Below are 25,976 nucleotides of genomic sequence, written 5' to 3'. Positions count from 1 at the left end.
CACAAATGCCTCGAGGGGCAAGACCAAACTAATCATCCTTGCTTTATGAACCTATTCTTCCTTTCTGTCCGACCTGTTTAGAAAATGTGGTATATATACACATGGAATATTACTCTGCAATAAAACAGAACAAAATCATGGCATTTGCAGGTAAATGGATGGAGCTGGAGAATATAATGCTAAGTGAAGTTAGCTAATCCCCCCAAACCAAATACCAAATGTTTTCTCTGATGTAAGGAGGCTGATTCATAGTGGGGTTGGGAGGGGGAACATGGGAAGATTAGACAAACTCTATATAGGGCAAAGGGGAGGGAGAGGGAGAGGAAAAGGGGGTTAAAAAAAAAAAGATGGTGGAGTGAGATGGGTATCACTATCCTAAGTATATGTATGAAGAAGACACAAATGGTGTGAATATACTTTGTATATAAGCAGAGATTGTGCTCCATATATATAATATGAATTGTAATGCATTCTGCTGTCATATATAGAACAAATTAGAATGAAAAATTAAAAACAGAGAATCTATAGATCAAAATTTCCTGGGATCAAACCTCATTCCTTCACTTAGTATCAATGTTTCTAATAAAGAAAGTTATTTGAAAAAAAATTTTATTATTAATTATTATTATTCAATAAATACTACTAGCGCATGTAATTAGTTGACTACTTTGGGGAAAAAAATAAACTTCATGTTCCTCTCATACTAAACAAATTCAAGATAAAATAGTTAAGGGGGGAGCAATAAAGAAGAAAATAAATCATAATAAAACTGAAAGAAAGTATGTTCAGCCATATGACATCAATAGGGGAAAGAATTTTTAAAATATAACACCAAAAGAAGACAGAGCAAAAGAGACTAAAACTAAAAAAGAAAATTCTGTCAAAAAACCCAAAAAACAATCCAAAGGCCTAAATGCACTATGACACCCTGGATGAATCCTGAAGCAAAGAGGTTATTAGTGGAAAATTTGATGCAATCAGAACAAAGATGGGAGTCTAATTAATGATGTGCTAATGTGTATGACCTTGTGAGCCAGTGACAATACAAGAAACTGAGTGAAAGGCATATGGGAACTCTGCATTATTTTTATACTCTTCTTTAAGTCTAAAATTATTCCAAAGTACTGACTTTAAAAAAAAACAGGAAAAAAATCAGGTAAAATTAAAAATGAAATGTCAAAATGGGAAAAAAAGAATTATAAAAAAAGTTAATATCTTTGGTATATACATAAAGAGTTCAAACATATAAGTGAAGTAAAAAACCTCTAAGAAGTAATGGGGGGGAAAAAAGGGGAATAATTTACATAGAAAACTTTCTGGAAAGCAATTTAGATTCAGATAATGAACATTAAAAAATATTTATATCCTTTGTTCCAGTAATTCCACTTTTAGTCATTTACCTCAAGCAAACCAGATGTCCTCACATACACACAGAATATTAATTGAACATTACTAAAAGCAAAGAAACAAGAAAAGCCCTTGCATTCAATAAAAAATTAGTAAACCAAATTATACATTCACAAATGACATAAAAATTATATCATACTTCAGTCATGTAAAAATTGTGTTCTTGCCGGGAATCGTAGCACACACCTGTAATCCCAGCAGCTCAGGAGGCTGAGGTAGAAGGATGGCAAGTTCAAAGCCAGCCTCAGCAACTTAGTGAGACCCTGTCTCAAATAATTTTTTTTTTTTTTTTTTAAAGGAGAGGGGGCTAGGTACAGATATGGCTCAGTGGTTAAGTGCCCCTGGGTTCAGAACATTACTGGCTTAGGAAAAAAAAAAGTCTTCTAATATTTTATAATGCTTTGATTTAATTGATTTTTTTAAAAATAGGAGTCACAATTAGATATCCAGCATGATCTCTATAAAGAAAGATGTAACACATCAGAATGTTAACAGTGATAAATTATTTCTGGATAGCAATATTATGGGTTAATGTTTTTTTTGTTTTCTGTACCTTTCATTTTTTTTCTATAGTAAACATGTATTACACAGACAAGAAACTAACAAATATCTGAACAAAAACAAAAACAGAAAAACATCCTACAGTATTCTTATCTTGGCAAGTCCTGATCTTAATCCAGTAAAATATTCCAATACCATGAACCATATGTGTTGGTTAAAGGCTGGACTTGAAGCCCCACAACCAGTGAAGATACCGTCTACAGGGTTCCACAGGGCTGGCCCAGGAGTGTTTTAGTGATATCCTTACTAAGGATACAGATGAAGAAATTCTTAACATGCTTGTTAAATTGTGAGTGACACTCAGGGCAGATTACTAATTATTCAAGATTACTTCCTCTGTGGAGGGTACCCTATGCACAAAGGATAAAATTCAGTGAGTGCCAACAAGCAGCAATAGATGTGCGAACAAAGATGGGCAGTGTGCACATGGACAGAGAATGCAGAGTTTAGATATAGAAGACAGACTATGAAAAAAGAATGGACTTTAAAACACAGGGGTGGGAGGAAGAATCACAAACAAATTCCTTTTTTAATGAGAAGCTTAAAAAGTCTTGTTCATTTGGTTACTCCACTATTTAAAAAAGGATTAAACATATTCTACATTATGTATCTTCTCATGGCTCCTGAATTTTTGGAAATGATGTTCTGTAAAATTAAATTAAATCTATTTTCCTCTCCCTCTTTTTTTTTTTTTTTTGGGAGTTAAGGTCCAAACATGTAGTCTAGATAGTCTTAAAAAGGCTCAATGATTTCATATTGTTGAATAATTTAACCTACCTGAGGATATGAACAAATAATTTTCTGCTGTAGTAAAACATGGTTTTGTCACATGTGTTATTGAAATAAAAAAAAAATTTGGGGCTGGGGATGTGGCTCAAGCGGTAGCGCGCTCGCCTGGCATGCGTGTGGCCCGGGTTCGATCCTCAGCACCACATACAAAACAAAGATGTTGTGTCCGCTGATAACAAAAAAGTAAATAAATATTAAAATTCTCTCTCTCTCTCTCTCCTCTCTCACTCTCTCTTTTAAAAAAAAGAATTTGCAAGTCTATAAACAAGAATTATTTTAAAAAAAATTGTTTTTTTTTTATCAGATTTGGTAACATGAGCTTGGGCTTGAAATTTTTAAAAAAGATTTAGAATGGAACTTCACTTTGTAGCAGACAGGGAAACACGCAGAAGTAGAAAATGTTTTTGCTATTGGCTTTTTTTTTCTTTTGGGTGATGTTAGCTTTACCACTGAGTGACATCCCAGTCATTTTTTTTTTTTTTTCAGTTTGAGATAGGGTCTTGCTAAATTGCCCAGGCTGGCCTTGACCTTGGGATCACAGGCATGTGCCCCAACACCTGGGTGGTACTGACTTTGAAGTAGAGGCTTAATCCTCTTGCATTCTTCCCTCTTTGGTAATTATTCTTCTAAACTCCAGCAGTGTAACAGATTTAACTTTCAGTAATACAATGTTCTCATCACAGACACATACAAACAACAAAATGAAAATTTCATAGCAATGTGAGAAAAAATAACATTATCACTCTTACTGCTTGAACGTACTGAATCAAATAGAACTCAGAATGCTGACATACCACTCGGCAAAAATCTGGGAAAATTCAAGTGAACTGTTTGCCACCGGGGAGATGAAGTAGAAGGGGATGTTGGAGAGGCCGGCTGAGTCAATGTACTGATACAGGCATTCCAGGAGGTCGTAGATCACTCCAGAAGGGTAGCAGGGGACCAACACATTTCCTCCATTTCGAACTGTGAGAGCTAGAAAAGTTGAAGCCAGAGGGGGAAAACATTACCAAAAGGATGTGTTTTATAATCTAACTTAGAAAAATAATTTGCATTTGTTTTCCTACTTCTGTGACTATAACTCACTCATATGTATAATAAGTCTGCTTCTTATGAAGAACAGCACCCAAGTGGAGGAATCTAGAGGCTAAGAGCAGATTTTTCCATTACTGTCTAATTTAAGTCCCTGAGAATAAAGTACACAATCAAGGATTTGGGATTTAAAGTTCCAAGGCAGCTGCACTGCAGGACAGAACCTTCAAGTTCCTTCTTTTTTTAGATCCTGCTTAAAACATTTGCTAGATTAGTCTCTGGTAGGTCTCTGACCACAGTTGAATGACCTATAAGGAAACAGGCCAAGTTTTTGTTTTACTCAGTGGAGTTTTCTTTCATTAATGTCTGTAAGACAAATTCCTCACATTTTAAGTTACCAAATGAGAAACTGCAATGTATGGGTTATAATTGTATTCAAGTACGACTAGTTGAAAAACACAAAGTGCATACTTGAGTTTGTTTTTCTCATTAGTTTTCAAAACAAATTGATATGATTTTGAGGTGTAGAACCTCATGGTTTTGCTATGCTATCCAGGCTGGCCTTGAACTGATCGCTATAGTCCTTCCTTGGGCCTCTTGAGCAGTTGGGATTACAGGTGTGCTCCACCATGCCTAGCTTCAGAACCTGAAGTCCTAATGCCACGTGTCCTCCTCTGTTCCCACTCTAATGAATAGTTTACTTGGATGCTGTGATGTGAGAAGTGGGGACCTGCTACTAGAGTTCAACATGATGGGGGGGAAAGTCAATATCAGAACTATGCATGGTGGCACACACTGTAATCCCAGTAGCTGGGGAGGCTGAGACAGGAGGATAGTGAGTTCAAAGCCAGCCTCAGCAACTTAACAAGGCACTAAGCAACTCAGTGAAACTACAAAATGGGGCTGGGGGTGCTGGGGTTGTGGCTCAGTAGTAGAGTGCTTGCCTAGCATGTGTGAAGCCCTGGGTTGGATCCTCAGCATCACATAAAAATAAACAAACAAGATAAAGGTATTGTGTACAACTAAAAATGGGGTTGGGGCTATGGCTCAGTGGTTTAGTGTCCCTGAGTTCAATCCCTAGTACCCCCCCAAAAAAAAAAGAAAGAAAGAAAGAAAGAAATCAATCTCAGTCATCATGGCTCAAAAGCAATGGCTCTAGTCCTACGTGTTTGCTCCAAGCTCTATGATCACAGGTTAGCCACCACAACCTTGCTGGGCCTCAGTTTTCTCACGAGTTATGAGAGGAATGAAAGAGATCAGTGACTTTCAGGCATTAGTCTGTGAAAAATTACCAAGGGAACATGCTGAACATGCAACTTCCTTCTGGGTCCTCCTCTCCCCAGGGATACCAATTTACTAGATCTGTGGTAGGGCCTCCAATTGGCATTTTTAATAAGTGATGCCACTGATTTTTGAGGCAGGTGGTTAAACAGACCCACTTTGAGAGACAGTGGATTGGATATATTTCCTTACCCAATCTAAATTGCTTTGAGTCTATGATTATAGACTATAAACAAATACACAAACCCAAGACTGTTTTTGAGATCACTTCAATAATTTTGCAAAGTAGAATAAGTTACATCTGGTTTAATATCAGCAAAGAACAAAAGCAGACTATGATTATTAACATGGCTGGGTAAAAATTTCAAAGAACAGTGCTTTCCGTGTAAACAGAGAACATAACCATTTCTTTTTCCTTCAGCAAAGGTAATATCACTTAAAATTGCTAGGGGTAAATGGTTTGAGCGCGTCAACTCTTCTTGATAACTGTTGACAAAATGTTGTGTCTCCTCCATCTAAGTGTATATGGTAGCCCTAATCTCCAATATGATCGAAGTATGAAGTAGGGAGTTTGGGAAGTAATCAGATTTAGATGAGGTTATGAGGGTGGAGCCCCATGATAAAATATCTGTCCCCTTGTAAGAAGAGGAAGGAAGATCAGAATTTCCCCTCTTCTCCATGTGGAGAACACAGCAAGAAGGTGGTCATCTGTGAGTGGGAAGAGGGCTTTCACCACAACAGCAAAGCTAGCACATGGATTTCAGATTTCCCAGACAAGAAGTGTGAGAAAGTAATATATACTACTGAAGCCATCTATTCTATCATACTTTGTTACATTAGCCTGAACTGTCAGTAACCAACCTACTTTTCTAAAACAAACGTAGGATTCCTACATTTTGTTGATAAATTACATACAAAGACAAATCAATTTCTTCCAGGTAGAAAACACCCCGTAAGCCTCTCAATTTAGCCTCCCCCCACAAAACCCCCAAACATTAATGGGAAAATAACACTTGTTCATTATATAACTGTTGTGAATTCAAAGTGTAATGGTCTTTTCTGTGCTATAATTTGCAAAGCAAAGATGTTATTCTTTATTTCTTTGACACCTGCAATCCTGTAAACACTCCCCTACCAAATCCCACCAAAAAGCAAAGGGATTAAATAAAAATCTGTGAGAAAACATTGAATATTTGTTCTATAAAGTGCTAATGACTCTAATTTACTGTTTTAACAACCACTGTTAACCTTACCTTCATATTTAAGCTAAGTTAGAACTGCTCCTGTTGACAGCAGTACACTCTGAAGGATGGGCAAGAAAGATGGAAGCAAGCAGAAGGGGGAGCCCTTAAAAGAGATACCACAGTGTGTGACTAGGAAAGAAAGGGGCAAAGAATACTACAAAGCAAGGTACCAAAAAACAAAGGCGTATCACCCAGTGCCAAATCTGAGAGTCCTCCATACCCAGGTTGCTGCAGAACTCTCCCACCATGCCATCGGGGTTTGCAGTGGGGATCTGGGTAAGTCCTGTCAAAACCAGCACATCACTGTTTTTGAGGGAAGCTTGGTCCATGGGCTGAAAAACAACCAAGAACTATGCTTAGTAATTTTAAAAGGAATATTATCTATAAATAACAGAGGAAAAGACCATATGACATTGGTCTTTCTCTGTTCAACCCATCATCAAATACTTGTACTATCTATAATGAAAAGGCTGTCATGGAATAGCAGTCGCTTAGGGAGATGGGAACCGACAGGAAGAGGTATGGGGACATTATGAAGTGATGAGCAAGTTCTCCATCTTAATTGGAGTAGTGATCACACCAAAATTTAGAGAATTGTACGTTGAAGATCATTATTTCACTATATGTATGTTTACCTCAATTAATTCATCTTGTATTTCTATTATGCTTTATTATTTTCAAAATGCCATCTACATGTAACTTCAGTGGTTCTCAAACTTCAGTGTGCATCACACTCATCCAAGGTTTGTCAAGCATGGATTGCTGGGCCCACCCCTAGACTTTCTGATTCAGTTGGAGCCTGGGAATCTACATTTCTAACAAGTTCCCAGGAGATGCTCCTGCTGCTGACTTGGTAATCACACTTTGGAAACTAATGAATTATATAATTTGATTTTCAAAAAGAACTCTGTGAAGTACAGGAAGTAAGCCTACACTATGGAAATATGGAGTGGGGACTTGAGGAGGCGAGGTACTTTACCTTAAGTTCTATTGGCAGAGGAGCCAGGGAGAATGCTGGATTAGAGAGAAACCTAAGTCTACTCCTAATTTCATGACTAGCCCTATGACTTCCACCAGTCTCCAAGCTTGGTTTCCTATGTAATAGGACTATGTTTTGACCCACCTCCCTTAGCTAACACACTTGATCTTCTCATAAACTGTGAAGTCCTATGGCACATGACAATGTGATCCTTATGATGTTATGATTTATTTTCACCCTGTATAATCTGAATTTGATTATTTTCAGACCATTTAAAAAATACTATCTTTTCTAAATAAACCAGGATTCCAACTGGAAACAAAACCCAAAAACACAGATTGAGATGTTGGCGAGTTCATAAACGTTTTCATCTTGTAACACATTTTTTCCTTACTTCTACTGAAAATCTTCACAGGAATAGAAGAAAAAAACCCTACAACACAGTTTATGAAGAAGTCTTATTCTTCCTCTGTCTGTGCCACTAATACATTTTCCAATAAGGAAATAACATTCCAAATAGTCCAGGAAAGTCCCATCATCCGGATTGTTATTGAGTATACAGGCCTTTTGGGGTATTTTCCTTTAGCATTTTATATAAGCACAGATAACCTGGGCTTTATTATTTTATTTTGGTACTGGGGATTGAGCCCATAAATAACATGTGTTATAAGCTACTTCGTAACATTAAAAAATATTTATTTAATATGTAATCAGAAAAAATCCTATGGTGAAAATGACCATGTGAATAGCTTCTATTTCTCCTTTGCCCAGATATATACTAATGCAGCTTTTCTTCTGCTTGGGCAGAACTGATCTATTTCTCTAACAAATACATACAATTCTGCTATTTTCACAGAAGGAAAGAAGGGGAAGTAAAATATAATGATTTTTAACAGCAGATATGTAATAAAGCCTGGGATTGTTTCCTATATGTACCAGAAGGAATCTGGAATGGGGACAAAAGGGACTAAGTATCATATTGGATAGCATAATTAGCTTAAAATGGCAATAGTTTTATACAGCCCTTGTTAGAAGAAGCCAATAATGACACCCAGGGCTGATGGGAAATCTCAAAGGGCCCTGAGATGGCATATACAATTCTGTGTTTGCCTATATACATTTTCCCATAGATTTATAATTGAGTTGTCAGGTGGAGCCATGACCCAAAAAGTTTAAGAATGAATTATCCTGGATTGGGGCTGTGGCTAAGGGATGGAGTGCTTGCTTAGGCATTGGCATAAAAAGCCCTAAGCCCAAGAATGCTGTGGCCACCATGTTGGTCCTACAATGATTTTATTATACATTTTGCATTAGCAATGAGAAAAAGACCCTAGGCCTTAGAAGTTTATAATCTAGTTGAAAACACGTATAATAATAAATTCTTTTTTTTCCCCAAAAGTCATACAAAATATAAAGCAAATTAAAGAGTTTACACTGAGTATATAACTGCCAAAAATGTAGACTAGAGGCTGTACCAGGTTGAGTGAGGTCAGTAATACATGTCTTTTTGGCAGATGAAGTCTGGGTTCTGGTTTTATCGTCTTTAGCTATGGAACTTAAGACTCAATTTAAGATAGTCCAGGTCACTCACTGTATCTACAGTATCTCTGTGACACCCTTTCCTTCCCTCTCTTACGATGTCCCTCATACATGTGCTCCCAGGGCATCCAATGCTTTCTCTCTAACTACACTGAATTCTAACTGCCTATGTCCCTATAGACTATAAAGCTTTTGTAGCCCTACTGCCTTGTAAAATGCCGTAGCACATACTAAATAAAATTGCCGAAAATGAATGCATGAAAAGAACATGGTCTGATGGGAAAGAGAAATGTGAGAGTGTCCATATGGGAAGTGGTACAGTAGATGTCAGGAATAGAAGAATAAGCCATCCTCTGTGGGAGAGTATGGGAGCAGACAGAGAGCAAGATATCTGTGGATATCACATGAATTCACTTGGCTTGAAGGGAGAAATCTGTTTTGGGGTGAAAAAAGGTATCAGTAAAAACAAAGTATAACTGATAAAAGACCAAAAAGATTAGAATCATGCAGACTCACAGAATAGGCAATAAGAAATCAATGGTTTGAAGCAAGGAATGGCATTTTGGTAATAATTACAGAAGATAATGAAGGCAGTGGGTGAGAACAAATAGGGGAGACATTTTAAAGAGCCTTGTGGACACTTAAGACATAAAAAGAAAAAGTTAAGGAGATGAAGAAGCAGATCTATGAACTATCATGAAAAATAACCAACAGATATTTAGGAACAGTTTGGGAAATGTAGAGAGCAAGACATTAAGATGACTTCAAAATCTGAAATTAGACGTGTAATCTAAGGGAATCATGTTAGATGCAATGATTTAAATACTAAAGAGGCAAGTAAGTCCAATGTTGACAGGTTGCAAACTTTCTGGGGAGAGCTAAAAGATAAAACACTCAGTGGAGTGTGATGTACTTGGAATCTGCTGGGTACTTCAATCAAAGTAGCTAATAAGATGTCAATTTAAAAAGAGTGAGCAAAGAGTAGCTGGCTGAGGACTAAGCTGAAGATGCCACAAGGTACAGGGGAAGAGGGACACAGAAGAGAGAAGACATAATGGAGAAAGGAACTACCTTCTCTGAAATGAGTAGGTTGGAAAAGATAGCTTAACTGTACTTTGACCAACAATATGGCAAAAGATCAAGTAGAATAATAAGAGAACAATAACAAAACTGTTGCTCCAGAAGCCAAGACTACAAAGAATTTCAACAAGAGACTGACTGACAATGTCCAATGCAACCGTGAGATGCTGTGAAGAGAGAAAAGTAAAAGAAGGGCCAGAAGTTGATCACTGCATAAGTACAGAAAGTGAATTCACTGAGAATGTGAAACCAGACACAGGAGGTAAAACAGGAAAGCCAGGGTACACAGGATGAATTGATCGGTGAGAAATCTTATCAGAGTGAAGAGGTAGAACCAACAGTACTTAGGCAAGGAAGCAGAGTAACCTGCAGGCCCTTTTCTATATTAATAGTTCTAGGATCTGCTTAAAGGCAGAAAGGAAGTAATGAGTGAAAAAGCTAAAGACCTGTAGTTCTTGGATGAGAGAAAGAAAGAAATACATTTGAGATCATGAAGCACAATACCATATTTGGCCTTCCACGATCCACTCAAAACCCATCCCTCCAGGAGGTCCCTCAATTTCCTAGCTGGAAGGGATGCACCATATAATAATCAGTGGCTTTATACTCTTTCAGGACTATTCATTTATACCCTGGAGAAAACTCTGGTATGTATACATTTTCTACCCCTATTGTAACTTCTGTAAATGTGCTATCTCTTTGTCCTTGTTCCCTTACAGCCTAGCACACTCCACTGCTCAAAGGATGGGTTTATTTTTTATTTGTTCTTTTGACATATTATACATACATGGAGTACAACTTCCCATTCTTGTGGCTGTATATGATGTGTAGTAAAACTGGTCATGTACTCACATATGAACATAAGAAAGTTATGTCCAATTCTTTCTACAGTTTTTTCTATTCACGTCCCTCTCCCTTCCCTTCATTTCCCTTCGTCTAATCCAAAGAACTTCTATTCCCTCCTCACTGTGTGTTAGCATCTGTGTATCAGAGAGGACATTCAGCCTTTGGTTTTTCGGGATTGGCTTATTTCACTTAGCATGATAGCCTCCAGTTCTATCCATTTTCAGCAAATGCCATAATTTCATTCTTCTTTATGGTTGAGTAAGATTTCATTGTACATACCACATTTTCTTTATCCATTTGTCTGTAGAAGGGCACCTAGGTTGGTTCTATAGCTTAGCTATTGTGAACTGAGTTTCTATAAATATTGATGTGGCCTTGCCACTACAGTATGCTGATTTTAAGCACTTTGAGCATATGCCAAGGAGTAGGATGAATCAATCAAATGGTGGTTCCATTCCAAGTTTTCTGAGGAATCAAAGGAGGGGTTTAGGAAACAGCCCTGACTAAATGAGGAAATTAATAACAGTAAATATACAAATGTATGTAAGTAGTATACACACTTTTTGGAGACAAGGAAACTATGCACAGAGGCAGAGCATAGCCAGAAAAACAAGACAGCAAGTGTGAAATGATGTGGGCAAACTGTAGCAAGCTGTCTAGACTCTTCCTCCTCACTTCAAGGACTTGCTTACTGAGCTCAACTTTTCAACTGACATGGGCTGTTTATAGCTTGGCTTCCCTGCTGTTCCTGCCTCCCAGACTTTTTGGAGCTTCCAAATCAAAGTATTGCACAAACAACCAAACATCCAGGGAAATCCAGGAATAAGAAAAAACATAGAAAATGAAACAGAACAAAACCAATCTGCCCAGTGATTGCCTTAGTTCTAAAACCTGATTCAAGGAATCCAACTGTAAGAGTTCCTTTACATTTAAGGGAAGAGTCCCCATTTATTTGCTAACTAACTAAATATCTCTATGCCCAGGTATATGTAGCTTTTGCTGAAATATGCTATGGATTTTCACATCTAAAACTCAAGTCCTATCCCTGTGGTCAGGCAGAACTGCCAAGAAGCTATGAAATTAGAGTACTGAATTGCTTTCTCAAACCATCATAACATAACATTTAGTATTCAAATACAGGTTCACAAGCCACAAGCAAATTCATTAATCTGATTTCCAAAGCCAGGAAGGCTTTGGCTCTAATAATCAAAACTGCCAATGCATCTATGGGATCTTTCCAACAGGCACTGCTTGTTTTGTGCTATTAATGTTATAGTTTTAAAATGGTGTCCTGTACACTCTTTCTGGGGAGTCTGCACAAAAGCTTACAGTAGATGTTTTTCAGAAAACACGTGATTTAATGTCTCACAGTAAGAATAATTAAATACTTTATGGTCTACTCACATGATGGAATATTATGCAGACATCAAACATCATGTGGTAGATACTTGATGACCTAAGAAAAACTTCACTGCGTAGGAAGAACAGAAAAAGCAGGCTGCAAAAAGTTACCTCTTAATATTCCAACTAATATAATTTTTACTCTAAGATTTTTATATTTTTCCAAAATTACTACAATAAATACAAAAGCTCCATTATGGTTTCTGACAAAACTGTGAATGAACACAAGCTGCCGGCTCTCTCCCAGGAGGTAATCCAGGGGGACAGAAGGAACAGCAAGTGATGGATCTGAGAAATAAGAGCAGAACTGGGATAAATTCCCAGGGAAACGGTGGTTCCTGGAGTGGGACACTGGCAGGCAGTAGCCTCTATCATGGTAAGCAGAGCTTGGGTGAGATTTTTGTCTTTTTCTTTCCCTCTCCATACCATCGGTGGTAATTCACAGCCCGTTGCAACACACTGAAGGAAAAAATAATTTAGAAAATGACTTATGAATTCTAAAAGTGAAAATTCTAAAAGCCTGTCCTACATTAAGGAATGCAAGTCTGAATGGTTTCAAAGTTTTTGACTGACAAGGAACACAAGTAGAAAATGAATATAAATATATATATTTTTTGCATTTGCAAGGTCTTTTGCCTTCAGTTATATAGCCACCCAATTTTACTTCAATTATATAGTCATCATTTAAGTGTGATGAAAAAGGAAAAATGTTCTTAATAATTCAAAGCCTCACAGGTTGACTATATTAGTAGCCTCTTGGTAAACATTTCCCAAGCATCCCTGAAAGAAGAAAAATAACCCAGAATTAAAATACTAGATAGTATTTTACCTGGTGGGCAGGGGATAAGACAAGGGACAGAGAACAAAGATGGGAGACACATGAGGAAGCTGTGACTTTGGGGGAAAGATACAAAAATCAATAAGATATAGGGAAAATAAACGAAGAAACAACTTGGAAGAATAAAAATAAAATATGTACCCACACTTGCAAAAGAAAACTTATCCTTCTAAAGCTAGGCAAAAAAGGACTGGAAAAAAGAATGAACTAAAAACCCTGAGCCAGGTGCAAGATGCACACCAGCCTGTAGTGCCAGCTACTTGGTAAGCTGAGGCAGGGGCATAGCTTGAGATCAGTAGGTTCAAGGCCAGTATGGGCAACACGGTAAGCCCATCTCAAAAGAAAAACCAAATATCAATAAAAATAATATAATAAGACCAAAATAAGCTGAATACAATAATAATTATAAAAACATACACAGGTTCAATCAAGTCTCTAAATTAAAAAAAAAAGTCTCTTACTAGTTTTCTAAAAGGGATCCACTAAACAGGGATACAGAAAGAATGAAAATAAAGGGATGAAAAGAAAAAAAGGGATGGAAAAAAATAGTAGGCAAAAAAGGAAGGTGAAAAGTCCGTTGGCCTTTAATGTAGTGTGATAGAGAAAAAAAGAGAAAGCATCAAAACATCCTGATAAAAGGAATAAATGACCCATAAAATGTAATGATCATGAACATATAGCTTCCCAAGTATATAGCTTAAGTATATGAAAAGCAATAGTTGATGAAACTGCAGGGAGAAATATTGAAAGTCAACAAATAACATATCCTTTTCAGAACAAGAGACCTAAATAACACAGAAAGCGCAAATTAATACATATGGAATCATTTTACCCTACAATGCATACATATTCTTTTCTAATCTATGTAGAATGTTCACAAAAATAATTTGGTTTCAAAGGAAGTTTATTCAAATTCAGTACAAAACTATACATTTATCATAATGCAAAAAAATTAGAATCCTGAAAATGACACAAAAAATGAGATGGTATCTCATCCAAAAGAGATATCTGCATTCCCAAGTTTATTGCAGCACTCTTCATAATAGCTAAGGTTATGGACCCATCCTAGATGCCCACCAACAGATGAATGAACAAAGAAAGCATGGTATAACATACATAAAATAGATTATGCTCAGCCATAAAGAAAAATAAAATTCTGTCATTTGCAGCAAAATGGATGGAACTAGAGCACATTATGTCGAGTGAAATAAGCCAGACACAGAAAGACAGGCATTACACATTCTCTCTCATATTGAAAACTAAAAAAAGGTTGGCTTTAAAGTAGAACAATGATAATTAGAGACTGGGAAAGGTTAGGGAAGACAGTGGTGAAAGAAAGGTGCTCAGAAACAATCAGTGCATGCTATTTGCATGTATGGAAATATTGCATTGAATCCCCTTAATATATACAATTAATTATGTGTTAATAAAAAAATAGAATTACCAAAAAAATTTATCTTTAACCCTAAATCTTACTAGACTGGATGAACCACAACAAAAATACTATAAAATAACCTTTGGTTATTCAAATCATGAATATTATAAACTGTCACGATCTACTTAAAGATGAATGACACTGCATTGCATATCAAAACTTTAAAAAAAAATTTTTTTTTTCTTTATTTATTTTTATGTGATGCTGAGGATTGAACCCAGGCCCTTGCACGTGCTAGGCGAGCGCTCTACCTCTGAGCTACAGCCTCAGTCCCTGCATATCAAAACTTTAATAGAGTTAAATAATACTAAGAGAATATCATGGCTTTAAAAACATTTACTGGAAAAGCCAAGAAGAAACAATGAGATAAGTTTTAAAAGAAGAGCAACATAGTAAACTCAAAGATATAAGGAAAGAAGAAAACGAAGGGCAAAATGAAAATACATTATAGTTGAATGTGGTTGCACACACCTGTAGTCCCAGCTACTTGGAAGGCTGAAGAAGGAGAACTGCTTGAGACTAGCCTGGGTTAACATAGAAAGACCTCATCTAAAAAAAAAAAAAAAAAAAGTCTAAAGAACAGAGATGGTAAGATTATCTCAGACTTAAGAAAAACCATTTGATAAGGTATTGCATCTAAAAAAACAAAACAAAAAACCCTCCTAAAACTGTGTAGTAAGTATCATATTTCATGAAGAGATAACAAAGCATTCCCTTAGAATCTAGTGCAAGATAAGGATGCCCACTATCATCACTTTGTTCAACATGGTACTAGAGAGCTGAGCTAGACAGAAAAAAGAAAAGCTATAGGCTTGGAAAAGAATTGACAAAACAGTTATTTATCTGCAGATAACATTATCATCACTGACAAATATTAGAACATGAGAATTTAGTATGGTTGTTGATCAATTAAAACAATTATGCTGAGACCTTGTGCTCAGTGAAGGCCAGTTCTTTTCTTCCTTCTCCTTTTTTTTGGCCTCAATTCTCCTCTCCCTCTCACCCATGCTTATGTAGGACGATTTTTCTTCCTTCCAAAGTCTACTGGTAAATGTTCCCAAAAGCTCAGTCTTTGGCCCTCAGCCTTTTATTTATATACTTTAAAAAGTATGATGACTCTCCAATTTCTTTCTAGACTTGACTTCACATCCAGTTCCAGTCTCATATTTCCATCTGTCTAATGGTCTATCATATTCATATCTACCCTATCCACAACCCCATTCTGAAAGAAATAACCATCCTGCCAGCTCTTCCTTGTTAACTGAATTACTGCCATTCTCAAGGTCATCGAGGCACAAAACCTTTAACTTCTATCTTTTTCCACTGAAGGTAGTGGGCATTCAATGCTTACTTCTTGAATTAAGGACCTATCCATGTTGCCTTGTCTCCTTTCTTATAGCTTCAGTCTTAATCCAAAGCCTCATAAGTCTATGCTTATTAAATAAGTAGCTTGTGCTATTCTTCCTTGCTAGTAAGGATTCCATTCAAGTAGACCAGGATTAGCAGACCCTTTCTGTAGAGTAGAACTCTACCATTATAGGGCATACTGAGTCATAAATCACAAGCAAGTGTGAGTGGCTATAATACAATAAAACATTACATTAAAAAACAGGAGGTGATGGGATACAGTTTGCTGGCCTCTACAGTAGTAAATTATCAAGTTTTTACAAACCAAAACATTTCTTATCCCTATTAACTCAATGCAGAATCCAACAATATGGATAAAGAAAATTAATTTTTTTCTTTTTTTAAATATATAACACAGGTTACCAGCTAGAAATTAAAATTAATTACTTAGGTATGTTGCTCACTACTTTCAAGACCTTATTTTCCCTTTAAATTTATAGACCTTGAAGAAATAATTTACTGGAAATTACATCAATAGTACTGTAAAGGCTTTGACCTAAGCAGGACAAACCAGAAGAGTTGGCAGCCAAGTCATCTTTCTGTCTTTTATGGAAGAATATATCAAGAATGATAGAAGTTGCCAATAAAAAATCTTGATTCAATGAAGCAGATTATGATGACACTGATGGGCTTTTGATTTCAAAAAGCGGGAAGAGCCTAGAATTCTGCTAGCTACAGGAAAAAATAGCAACTTGTCTCCTCTAGACCTTGAGATAAAACTTAAAAGTTATAAAAGAAGGTTTAAGAAAAACAATGCAGAATGGCAGCTGAAAAGCACCATTATTCCAGACCAGAACATAGCATTTTTTCCCTCATATTAAAATGGAACATGTTAATTAGCTTGGTTTAACCATTCTACAATGTGTGTGTGGGTATCAAAATGTCATGCTGTAGATCAGATATAACTTTTACTTATCAATTAAAGAGAGATGCAAATGTTTTGACCAGAAAGAAGAAGAAAAATGGCCAAATGATCTAGTTCTAAGCTTCATCTTTTACTTTATTATGAAGATAATAAAATCTTGAGGTTATGTTCATAAATTTGCCAATTAAAAAAACACGATGGAATATGGACTTTCACAAGTTGTTTATGTAGCCATCAGTCAATTATCTCATCTCCCCAACATACCTTACAGACATGGGAGAACCAGGATTTATGAAATGAACAAGAAACTTTTATGAATACCTAAAAAGGATTAAGTGTTATATTCATAACAATATTTATATAATTAGCTCCTTGCCAAATAGGACCAGAATGAATGACCAATTTAAACTTTCCAATGGCTTCCTCCTACATATTAAAATAAAATTGGAATTTTTCACTATGCCTCACAAAGTTCTAGGAGAGCTGGTGTCTGCTGCTCTTCTGGGCCTCACTGTTCACTGCAGGTAGTACATTGCATTTCCATGGCCTTCTCTGCTTTTTAAACATGCCCAGCTTGTTCTGCTCTAAGTGCCTTTCGTTTATCATCTCTTTATAGTGCTTTGCCCTCAAGTTTCACATGCCTCCTTTTGGTCTCAGTGTAGACGGAAGGTTCCAGAAGCTTTCCCTGACCGTTTAATCTAAATTTGACCCAGTTGCTTTAGAAAAAACCCTGCTTTGCTGTTTTTGTATCAATCCGAAATGACTGCTCATATTTATTCATTTATTTTCATGTTCTGTTCATCATCTCCCCGTGTATCAAATTAACATAATAAGATCCACGAGCAGAGACTGCCTGGTGTCAGGACTTAATCCCTAACACTTACATAAATGCTTGACACTTGGCCCTTATTAAGTATTCAGTAGTTAATATGTGCTGAGTAAATAAACAATTTGTTGTATTCTGTATCAGGCTACAGTCTTTGGAAGGACTGAGGCATCTCAGAATCTCAGAGGTGACCCTAAAAGGCTGCAGAACTCTTTCTGAGGAAAATGTAATACTAAATGTTGGGATTCTAAAAATCTAACTTTCCTAGAATACTCTGAAGAAACCAAGATTAGAAAGATTTTAAAATGGTTGATAGTACACTGGATACATTCTGAATCTAGGTTAAATAACCACAAAGCTGAGTTGTTAAAAAAGAATTTATCATTACCTGAGGGTGTGTGGTGAGCAAGGAGGATCCAGAGACATAAGAAACTTTCTCATAATGGGACTGGATAATCCAGTTAGAGCTTCCAAGGGCATAGCCAGAGCTCAGAGGAGTTACCTGGACAGCACCGAAAAGCTCCTAAAAGGAACCACAGAAAGAACCACAAGTTTCAACAATGCTTTCAGAGCACATAAGTTTGTAAGAAAAAGAAACAAATACTACTTTTAGTTTAGAAATAGAAATTATTTTAAAGTAAACAAGAAAGTTTAAAACAGGAGGACAATGGAGACTGTGGTGGACACAAAAAGCAATCCTGTTGTCTTTACTTATCACCTGAGAGTTTTAGCCCAACTGAGTTGCCAGGGACTCAGGATGCATTTTCCTTTTGGGTTAGGTGTTAGGCTCTGGGATATTCTAATGGAAAAATGGGAGCCCTTATATTTAGTCAGAACTCAAGTCATCCTTGCCAAACTCCTTCTCTGTTCCCTGTCTTACTTGTAGTGTCTGTTGTTCTCCCATGATGGGATAAGAGAGATGCCATTCTCCTTTCTCCTGACTCACTACCTCACTAGCTGGTGACAGGGAATGTGAAGGTTAGGAATGAACACCAGCAAAAACATGGCAGGGCTGAAGGAAAACAATAGGTGCTTTTTTTTTTTTTTTTGTACAAGATTCTTGGTAACAGAATGACTTTAAAAAGGGAACTAAATGATCCTTCAAAGTACAATATGAATTGAAAGCACTCATGAGTCACTTTAGAATAATATTAACACTCACAATTTTCTGAGAATATCCCACCAGTTGGATTTTGCTAAGGGCAGAGTTCACCTCTTGCATTGTGTAGCATCTTCTCCAGGTTGACACTTCCACAGCATCTTTGAGAGGAGAAGGCAGGAGCCTGTAATTGCATCACAATATCATATAAGAGGCAAACATTTCTTCTTGTGATACAGCTTTCCTTTCTAGGGATTTGTCCACTCTATTTAAATTGCCCAATTTATTGGCATGTGACTTTAGGGTTCCAGTATAATAATTTCTATTTTTGTAAGGCTGGTACTACTGTCTCCTTTCATTTTGATAGTGGAAATGTAAGTTCTCTATTTTTGTGTGTGTGTGTATGTGTGTGTGTGTGGGTCAACTAAAAATTTATCATATTGTTGATTTAAAAATGTACAATTTTTTATTTCATTTATACTTTTATAATCTCAATTTTGTTATCTAGTATAGGTTCTTTTCTTTTTTTTAAGTCCAGTCAATTAATTTCTGCAATCTGATTGGATTGTTCAGTTCATTTACATTTAACTTTATTAGTGATACAGCTGGATCATGTCTGCCAACTTATTTTTTTCTATATGTCTCACATCTCTTTTGATCCTCTATTCATCTTTTATTATAAGTGTTTTCTCATGTAGCCTTTTAATTTCTTTAATAATTTTCACTATTTGAGTTATTAATAGTTGCTATAAGGTTTACCACATACATCTTAATATAGAGCATTTCTATTTGAGCTCTTTTTTTTGTTTCTATTTTGTATTAAAGTACTCAACCTAGGGCCTTGCACCTGCCAAGCAAGTGCTCTACCACTCATCTATGTTCCTTGCCTGAGCATTTGTATTGACATCTCACATTGTATTCCCTATTCACAAAAAATAAATGAAATCAACTTCACTAATGGTCCTGAGAGAAGAACTGAATTTAACATAGATGGGGCTTAGCACAAAAGAAAATAAGGCATGATTTGTGACCTTTAAGACCAGCCTCAGAACACCCCTTTATACTCACAAAAATGTGTTGTTAGAAAAACATTTTATCATTTGCTCTAGTATGAGAAATGATCTGTAAGAGTGACCTCCCTGAGATTCACTGGAAATAGTCAAAGTACTTCTGGTGAATGAATGTATGCACTAGTCTCTCCTCTCTCCTGAAACACATCGAGTAGGTGTGAGGACCCCATAAGCGCACCCTCATCTCAATCATCGATGCTCACTGTCACATTCAGGATAAAACAAGAGGGTCCTGGCATAGCTTACATGAGGCCCTGCTTCATTTGGTCCTGCTTCTACCTGTATTTTATATACTGAGCCCTTCCAGTGCCAGGCTCTCTCACCTGTAACCCACACCATCTCTTGTCATATACCTTTTAGGTAGACAACACTTACTCCTACTTAAAACAGAGATTGTTCATTCATTTTTCTCAGGTTTGTGACACCATCTAGGCCAGATGCACACTCATGCACTCTTTGGGGAAGGGCCTGGCCTGCATGTCACAGTGCAGGGAAGTGGATAAGGCTACTAGCGCAGTGCTGCTACTTCTTCTCATCTCCTTTGCAGCCCTGTACTTGCTGCTTTTAGGAAGGAGAGATTTCTCTCAGAGGCAGTAGAATGATGGAAAAACAAGGACTTATATCCAGGCAAGTCTTGATTAAAGTCCAGAGTTACCTCTTCACCTCTGGGTCCTGTTTATAAAAAGGGGGAGAATGTCATCTTCCCTTCAGTTTTCTGCAAAAAACCCCTTATTTACAATGAATAGAAAGGGTCTGGTGCAGAGGAGATGCTAATGAATGTTTGCTGTCACGTGTCTCAACAATTACAGGCACTGCAGCTCCAGGGGCATATGCACTGTCCAATACTATTGTAGTGAAGTTCAACCCAGAAGGATTCACCTCAATGAACAGCAACGGTTTTGAACTTGTATGGCCACACACTGCTCTAGAGGATCTAGAGGAAGAACCCAACCTACTACCCTGTTTTTTTTTTTTTTTTCCAGAGAGAGAGAGAGAGAGAGAGAGAGAGAGAGAGAGAATTTTAATATTTATTTTTCAGTTCTCGACGGACACAACATCTTTGTTTGTATGTGGTGCTGAGGATCGAACCCGGGCCGCACGCATGCCAGGCGAGTGCGCTACCGCTTGAGCCACATCCCCAGCCCTATTACCCTGTTTTAATCCCTTTAAATTCTCAGGATGAGACCTCCTAGGGCTGCACTTCCTAGAAAAAAAATCTTGCTTTGGACTGAGCAGGATCAGGATTTCTTGACTCTATGCTAGATCTTGAAGACTAAAGTGGGATCTGCTAGGGATCAGAGAGGGTGATAATAAGAACATTTGCAGTCCAACTACATCTCTCCTTTCAGGTGAGTGTGTGATGCAGCTTTTGCTAGGGCCCTGCAAATGAGCCATCTAAGAGATTGATTAAAAAGTCATACACAAGGCTAAATTCACACCTGTTTTCTCTTGAGTTTCCTTACACAGCACTTGACAACCAGTACTGTCATTACCCAAAACAACACTAAGCTTTCCTTTCTACTGGTTCTGTTCTCCCGATGGCCTTTTCAAGCATATTCTCTCTTCCCGTTTCCCATGTAGGACAATGTGTGTATGTGTGTGTGTAAATTTATTTTACTAATAAATATAAGTATAGTCAAACTCAGAATCCATTGAGGGATTGGTTCCAGAACCCCCCTATAGATAGCAAAATCTATGAATGCTCAAGTTCTTTATCATGCTGTAATCCTAGTGACTCAGGAGGCTATGGCAGGAGGACTGCAAGTTCAGGCCAGCCTGGGCAACTTAGTGAGACATTCTCTTAAAATAAAAATAAAAAGGGATGGGATGCAGCTCGGTGGTAGAGAACCCCTCGGTTCAGTCCCCAGTATTGGGGGATAAGGGCAGAGATGGGGTATAGTTCTTGCATATAACCTATACCTATTCTGTTATATACTTAATTTTTTTTTTTTTTTTTGAGACAGGGTATTGCTATATAACCCAGGTTTGCCTTGAATTACTGGGCTCAAGTAATCCTGCCTCAGCCTCCTGAGTAGCTGGGACTATAAGTTTGTCAGAATACCCAGCATCTTCATATATACTTTAAATCATCTCTAGATTATCTGTAATATTCAATACAATATGAATGCTATGCAAATAATTGTTATACTATAGTGTTTAGGGATCACTGACCAAAAAAAAGGTCAGTGCAGGAGCAAATATTTTTAATAGGCAGTTGGCTGAATCCACAGATGTGGAACTAGATGCAAAGGCTGTGTGTATAAATGTATGTGAATTGACTGTATGGGTAAGTGCATCCCCAACTCCCCAGGGTGTATTAATTCCCTCAACCCTTGTGACTAAATTCTCTTGGGATTTTACTCTGACATCTTATATATTATTTATATCTTTCAGATCTAAAACTAGTTATTTGTCCTTTCTGTACTTTCAAATGTATAGTTTTCTTTTTCACATACATTTGGTGACTACTTTCACAAACAATTTAGGTAAAAAAAAAATTTTTTTTAAACTAGGCAAAAAGTAGTCTTAAATTAGGGATCAAACAATGTATTAGTGGCTTTTTAAAGAGAAAAAAATTTCATTATTTTCTTGTGCAATACTAAGATTTAACATCTAATTATTTTCTCTTTCACCTCTCGGTCATGCCATGTTTTGCTCATCCTGTGCCCTTGTCTCAAAATGGTCTCTTGCCTCATTGCAGTTCTACCAAACCTGCCAAACCCAGCCCAAGTCTTGCCCCTTAGTACTGAATCTTTGTCAACAAGCTCCTTGAGTTCTTAAGTTTTGGGGCATTTTTTTAAAAAACAAACTTATAATGCCAGGCACTTGCTAGTTATGAGTTACCAAACAAATGAGTCTAAAGTATTCTGGGTTTCTTTCTTTCTTTTTTAATTTTATTTTTTGTGGTGTTGGAGATCAAACACAGAGCCTCATGTGTGCTATGCATGGGCTCAAGCACTGAGCCACATTCCTAGCCCTCTGAAAATGGAATATTTACACTAAAAAACCTGTTTGCTAGCACCCTCTTTACTCTTTGTAGATACTGAGTCACTTTGTCATCACTTCCTTGTATCTCCTAACATCCTAACTTAGCTTTCCTTAAAACTCATCTTATGCTTATTTGAGGCCATAATTATAGAGTGGCATTTATAGAGCCATTTAAAGTCATTAGGATTATTGGTGGATTTAGAATAAGTAGAATAAGGAAACCCAGAGGGAACTAGTTCTGTTTTTCCTGGCTTTCAAATTTATCAAAGTTCTCATAGTCTAAATTTTTCATAAGTACTTTCTAAAAGATTTCATTGCTTTTGTTGTTGTTGTTCCTATCATACTCGGTGCCTAGTAAACCTACTTCCCAGTGCTCTGATGTCATGCCAAAGTTTTGCTGCTTTTCCTACATTCTCCAGCATAACAAGCAGTATGACATCATGTCTTTTGGTTAAAGAGTTTTAAGACTTAGGAGTGCAGGGAACACTTAAAAGTGTTTTATTGATAAGAAGAACATGGATTGAGTTCTAAGTATTTGTTAAGTGAATGAATGAACAAAATTAATATAAGAGTAGAATACAAAGAATACGAGGAGCAGAAAAGTTCTTTCCTCTTTAGAGCAAACAGCAGTTAACATAATTCAGGAGGATGAGGATATGTCAGATGTGCTAAATGGAGTTACCAATAGCAGAGCCTCAGATCAAGCAATTCTAAATATTAATGTGAAACTAGATTATAATCCCTCATTTTTGCATTACACCAAAATGATCTCTAGAAAATACAAAGGCAATTGATTTGGCTACCAAAGCATGATAGGAACAACTCCTTAGAGTACCCAAACTAACTCTGCTTTAATTTTTTGGTTATGGAAAAGAATTTTATCCATAATTTGATCTCTTAAGTGGACTTGCTCACCAGAACACAGTCCTAGGGAGATGAACCACTCTTATTTCTGAGCCACTCAGAGGTCTCAGCATAAAGGAGGTTTTTGCTTGTCAACCAATATCCAGAGAGTCTGGCTAGCACACATCAGTCTCTCAGAGGCTAGTCAACTCTGAATGAAATGGGACAACAGTGTCAGGGATTGCAAGGCTGAACGAGCTGTGATGACTCCATCAAATGCTGCAATTCTAAAAGAACTTGCTTTAAGGAGCCTCTTTCTTGGACCTATTTTAAAACTGTAACATAAGGAGAATTAGAGATGATTTAATTCAATTACTGTACTTAACAGGAAAGGAGACTGGGGTTCGGAGAGTCTGGATGACAGTGCTAAGAAGATGCAACAGTGGAGCTAAGGGCTAAAACACTGTTTCCTTCTGTTCAGTGGACCCCTCCCCCTCCGCCCCCACCAGAAAGGTGGAGTCTGCAGATAAATTAGGCTCAGATGATGTGTTCTGGTTCCTGAAAGGTGGTCACGGGAACAAGGACTCTGGCATTTACTGAGCACCTATTATACCTCACACTGTTTTAAGGATGTCACTAATACTATTCAACTTAGTCCTAGCAAGAACTCTTATGAAGTTGCTAACACCATCTCTGAACAATAGAGGCTACAAGAAATAAATTTCTGTAGTTCTAAGAAGCAGATGTGAAATTAAATACTAGCCTCTTTGAATTCTAAACCCATATCCTAAAATTTTCTTCCCCTTATATAATTTGACCTGATAAATTCCTCTGCAAACAGCCAAGGAGTGTCAGAGCAAAGGAACATATATATTTTCTTCCTTTGGGTATTGGGGATTTAATCCAGAAGTGCTGTAGTTGCTGAGGCAGGCCTCCTGTCTCAGCCTCCCTGGAGCTGCTAGGATTACAGGCATGCATCACCACGTTCAGCAAGGAGGAACATCAATTTTAATATGCATATATCTAAAAAATTAAAAATCTTCTATAAGGTATGAACCTTCACTTTAAATTCAACACTTATGAGAGAATTTCCTTAATGATTATAAGAGGATTATGACAATATCTTTTAATGATTTACTTTTATTATTACTGTGAATTTCTAGTCTTATTAAAAATGCTACCCTTATATAAAAATATTAGAGGCTAGATTAATTTTCTTAAGTAGAATATTTTGTTTTAAAATTTCCCATCAAAAGCCTAAATTTTAAAGTGAATATCGGCAAGTCAGAGAGTAAAAAATTATATTGCAAGGGATTTTCCTTCTCTTTAAAAATCTCTCTTTTTTCAGGAAGAGTGTCAAAACTAGGAAGAAGGACAGTTAACTTATTTGAAATAAATCTCAAGAAAGTAGTGTCCACTGAGGCAGGAAGTCATACAACTGCCAAAAAGCAGGAGTAATCATGTTGTGTTTTTTTTTTTGATATACATACTTATAATAAATCAAGTGCTAATTCAAACTCACTTTGAATGATTCAAGGGAATTTGTCAAATTCTTTTGACCAATAAGCTTGAAGTATTTTAATTTATATTTTCTTTAGTTGATGGTCTTATTTGTAACTCAAGCTACTAAGATGCATTAATTTTAGGCACTTGACCAAGATCTATTTTGAGAGTGCCCAAGTAAGTTTTAAGTCTATGTAAAAACAAGGGGCTTAAGTCTCAAAACCAGCTTACAATGGATCTGCTTGAATCATATAGGATTTTTTTTTCTGTATGGGCCAACAATTTTAAACGATTTTTAAAAATCACATGGAATACATCCAGATTTTGAACTTCTCTTAAAAAAATAATAAAAAAAAGATTTAGTGGCCACTGTCTCAAACCACAATAAGCTGAAGCTGTGCTGAGCTGCCCCTGTAAAAGGATGTGGTCACCAGTTCTGTCCCCACCAGGCCATCTCATATATTCTAGCCCTGCAGCATGTGAATCTGTGACCTCTGTTTTAGAGCAACTGGGCAGGGAAAGTGCAAGAATTTAGGGGGAAAAAGAATAAAAAAAAATATAGAGAAGACAAGGCCTATATCACCTAGGAAAATTTTTCAATGAGCTAGACTGCAAGGAATGTTTTTCAGAACAGTATGCCATAGTATTTTGGGACACTAGGTATCAACTGGCCTGTCAGAGAAAAACCTAAAGGTGATGTCAGGCTTTCAATATAATGGTGCCCCAATTAAGTACCTTTTAGTATGCTGGCCCAAGGTTAAATTCAAAAGAACTCCTTTTTTTTTTTTTTTTTAAGATGCCAATTAAAGAATAAATAGCTGTTCAAACTCTTGTACCAATTCTAATATTTATGCTAGGTTTATCCAGAGGGGAAAAAAACAAAGAACAAAACTTCCTTGGTATGTCTAACACCTCAGCATATTCTTTCTGACAATTAGACTCT

General features: G+C 36.8%; 1 protein-coding gene across 2 annotated transcripts in view; it reads right to left on the bottom strand.

The window, feature by feature from the left end:
- Window positions 1–25,976, bottom strand: part of Ints9 (integrator complex subunit 9) — an 88,121-nt gene that overhangs the window by 21,945 nt on the left and 40,200 nt on the right. For both annotated transcript variants that reach the window (XM_076853516.1, XM_076853517.2), the window contains 4 exons: window positions 18,693–18,813; window positions 17,919–18,053; window positions 6,535–6,646; window positions 3,552–3,732 (listed from right to left, as the gene is read on the bottom strand). In XM_076853516.1, the coding sequence (XP_076709631.1) occupies window positions 3,552–3,732; window positions 6,535–6,646; window positions 17,919–18,053; window positions 18,693–18,813 (549 nt within the window). The remainder of the gene's footprint in view (window positions 1–3,551; window positions 3,733–6,534; window positions 6,647–17,918; window positions 18,054–18,692; window positions 18,814–25,976) is intronic.

Source organism: Callospermophilus lateralis, chromosome 4 (genome assembly GCF_048772815.1).
Source record: "Callospermophilus lateralis isolate mCalLat2 chromosome 4, mCalLat2.hap1, whole genome shotgun sequence".
Taxonomy (NCBI): Eukaryota; Metazoa; Chordata; class Mammalia; order Rodentia; family Sciuridae; genus Callospermophilus; species Callospermophilus lateralis.
Note: the sequence above shows the minus strand (reverse complement) of the source record. Positions and strands in the feature narration are given on the sequence as shown.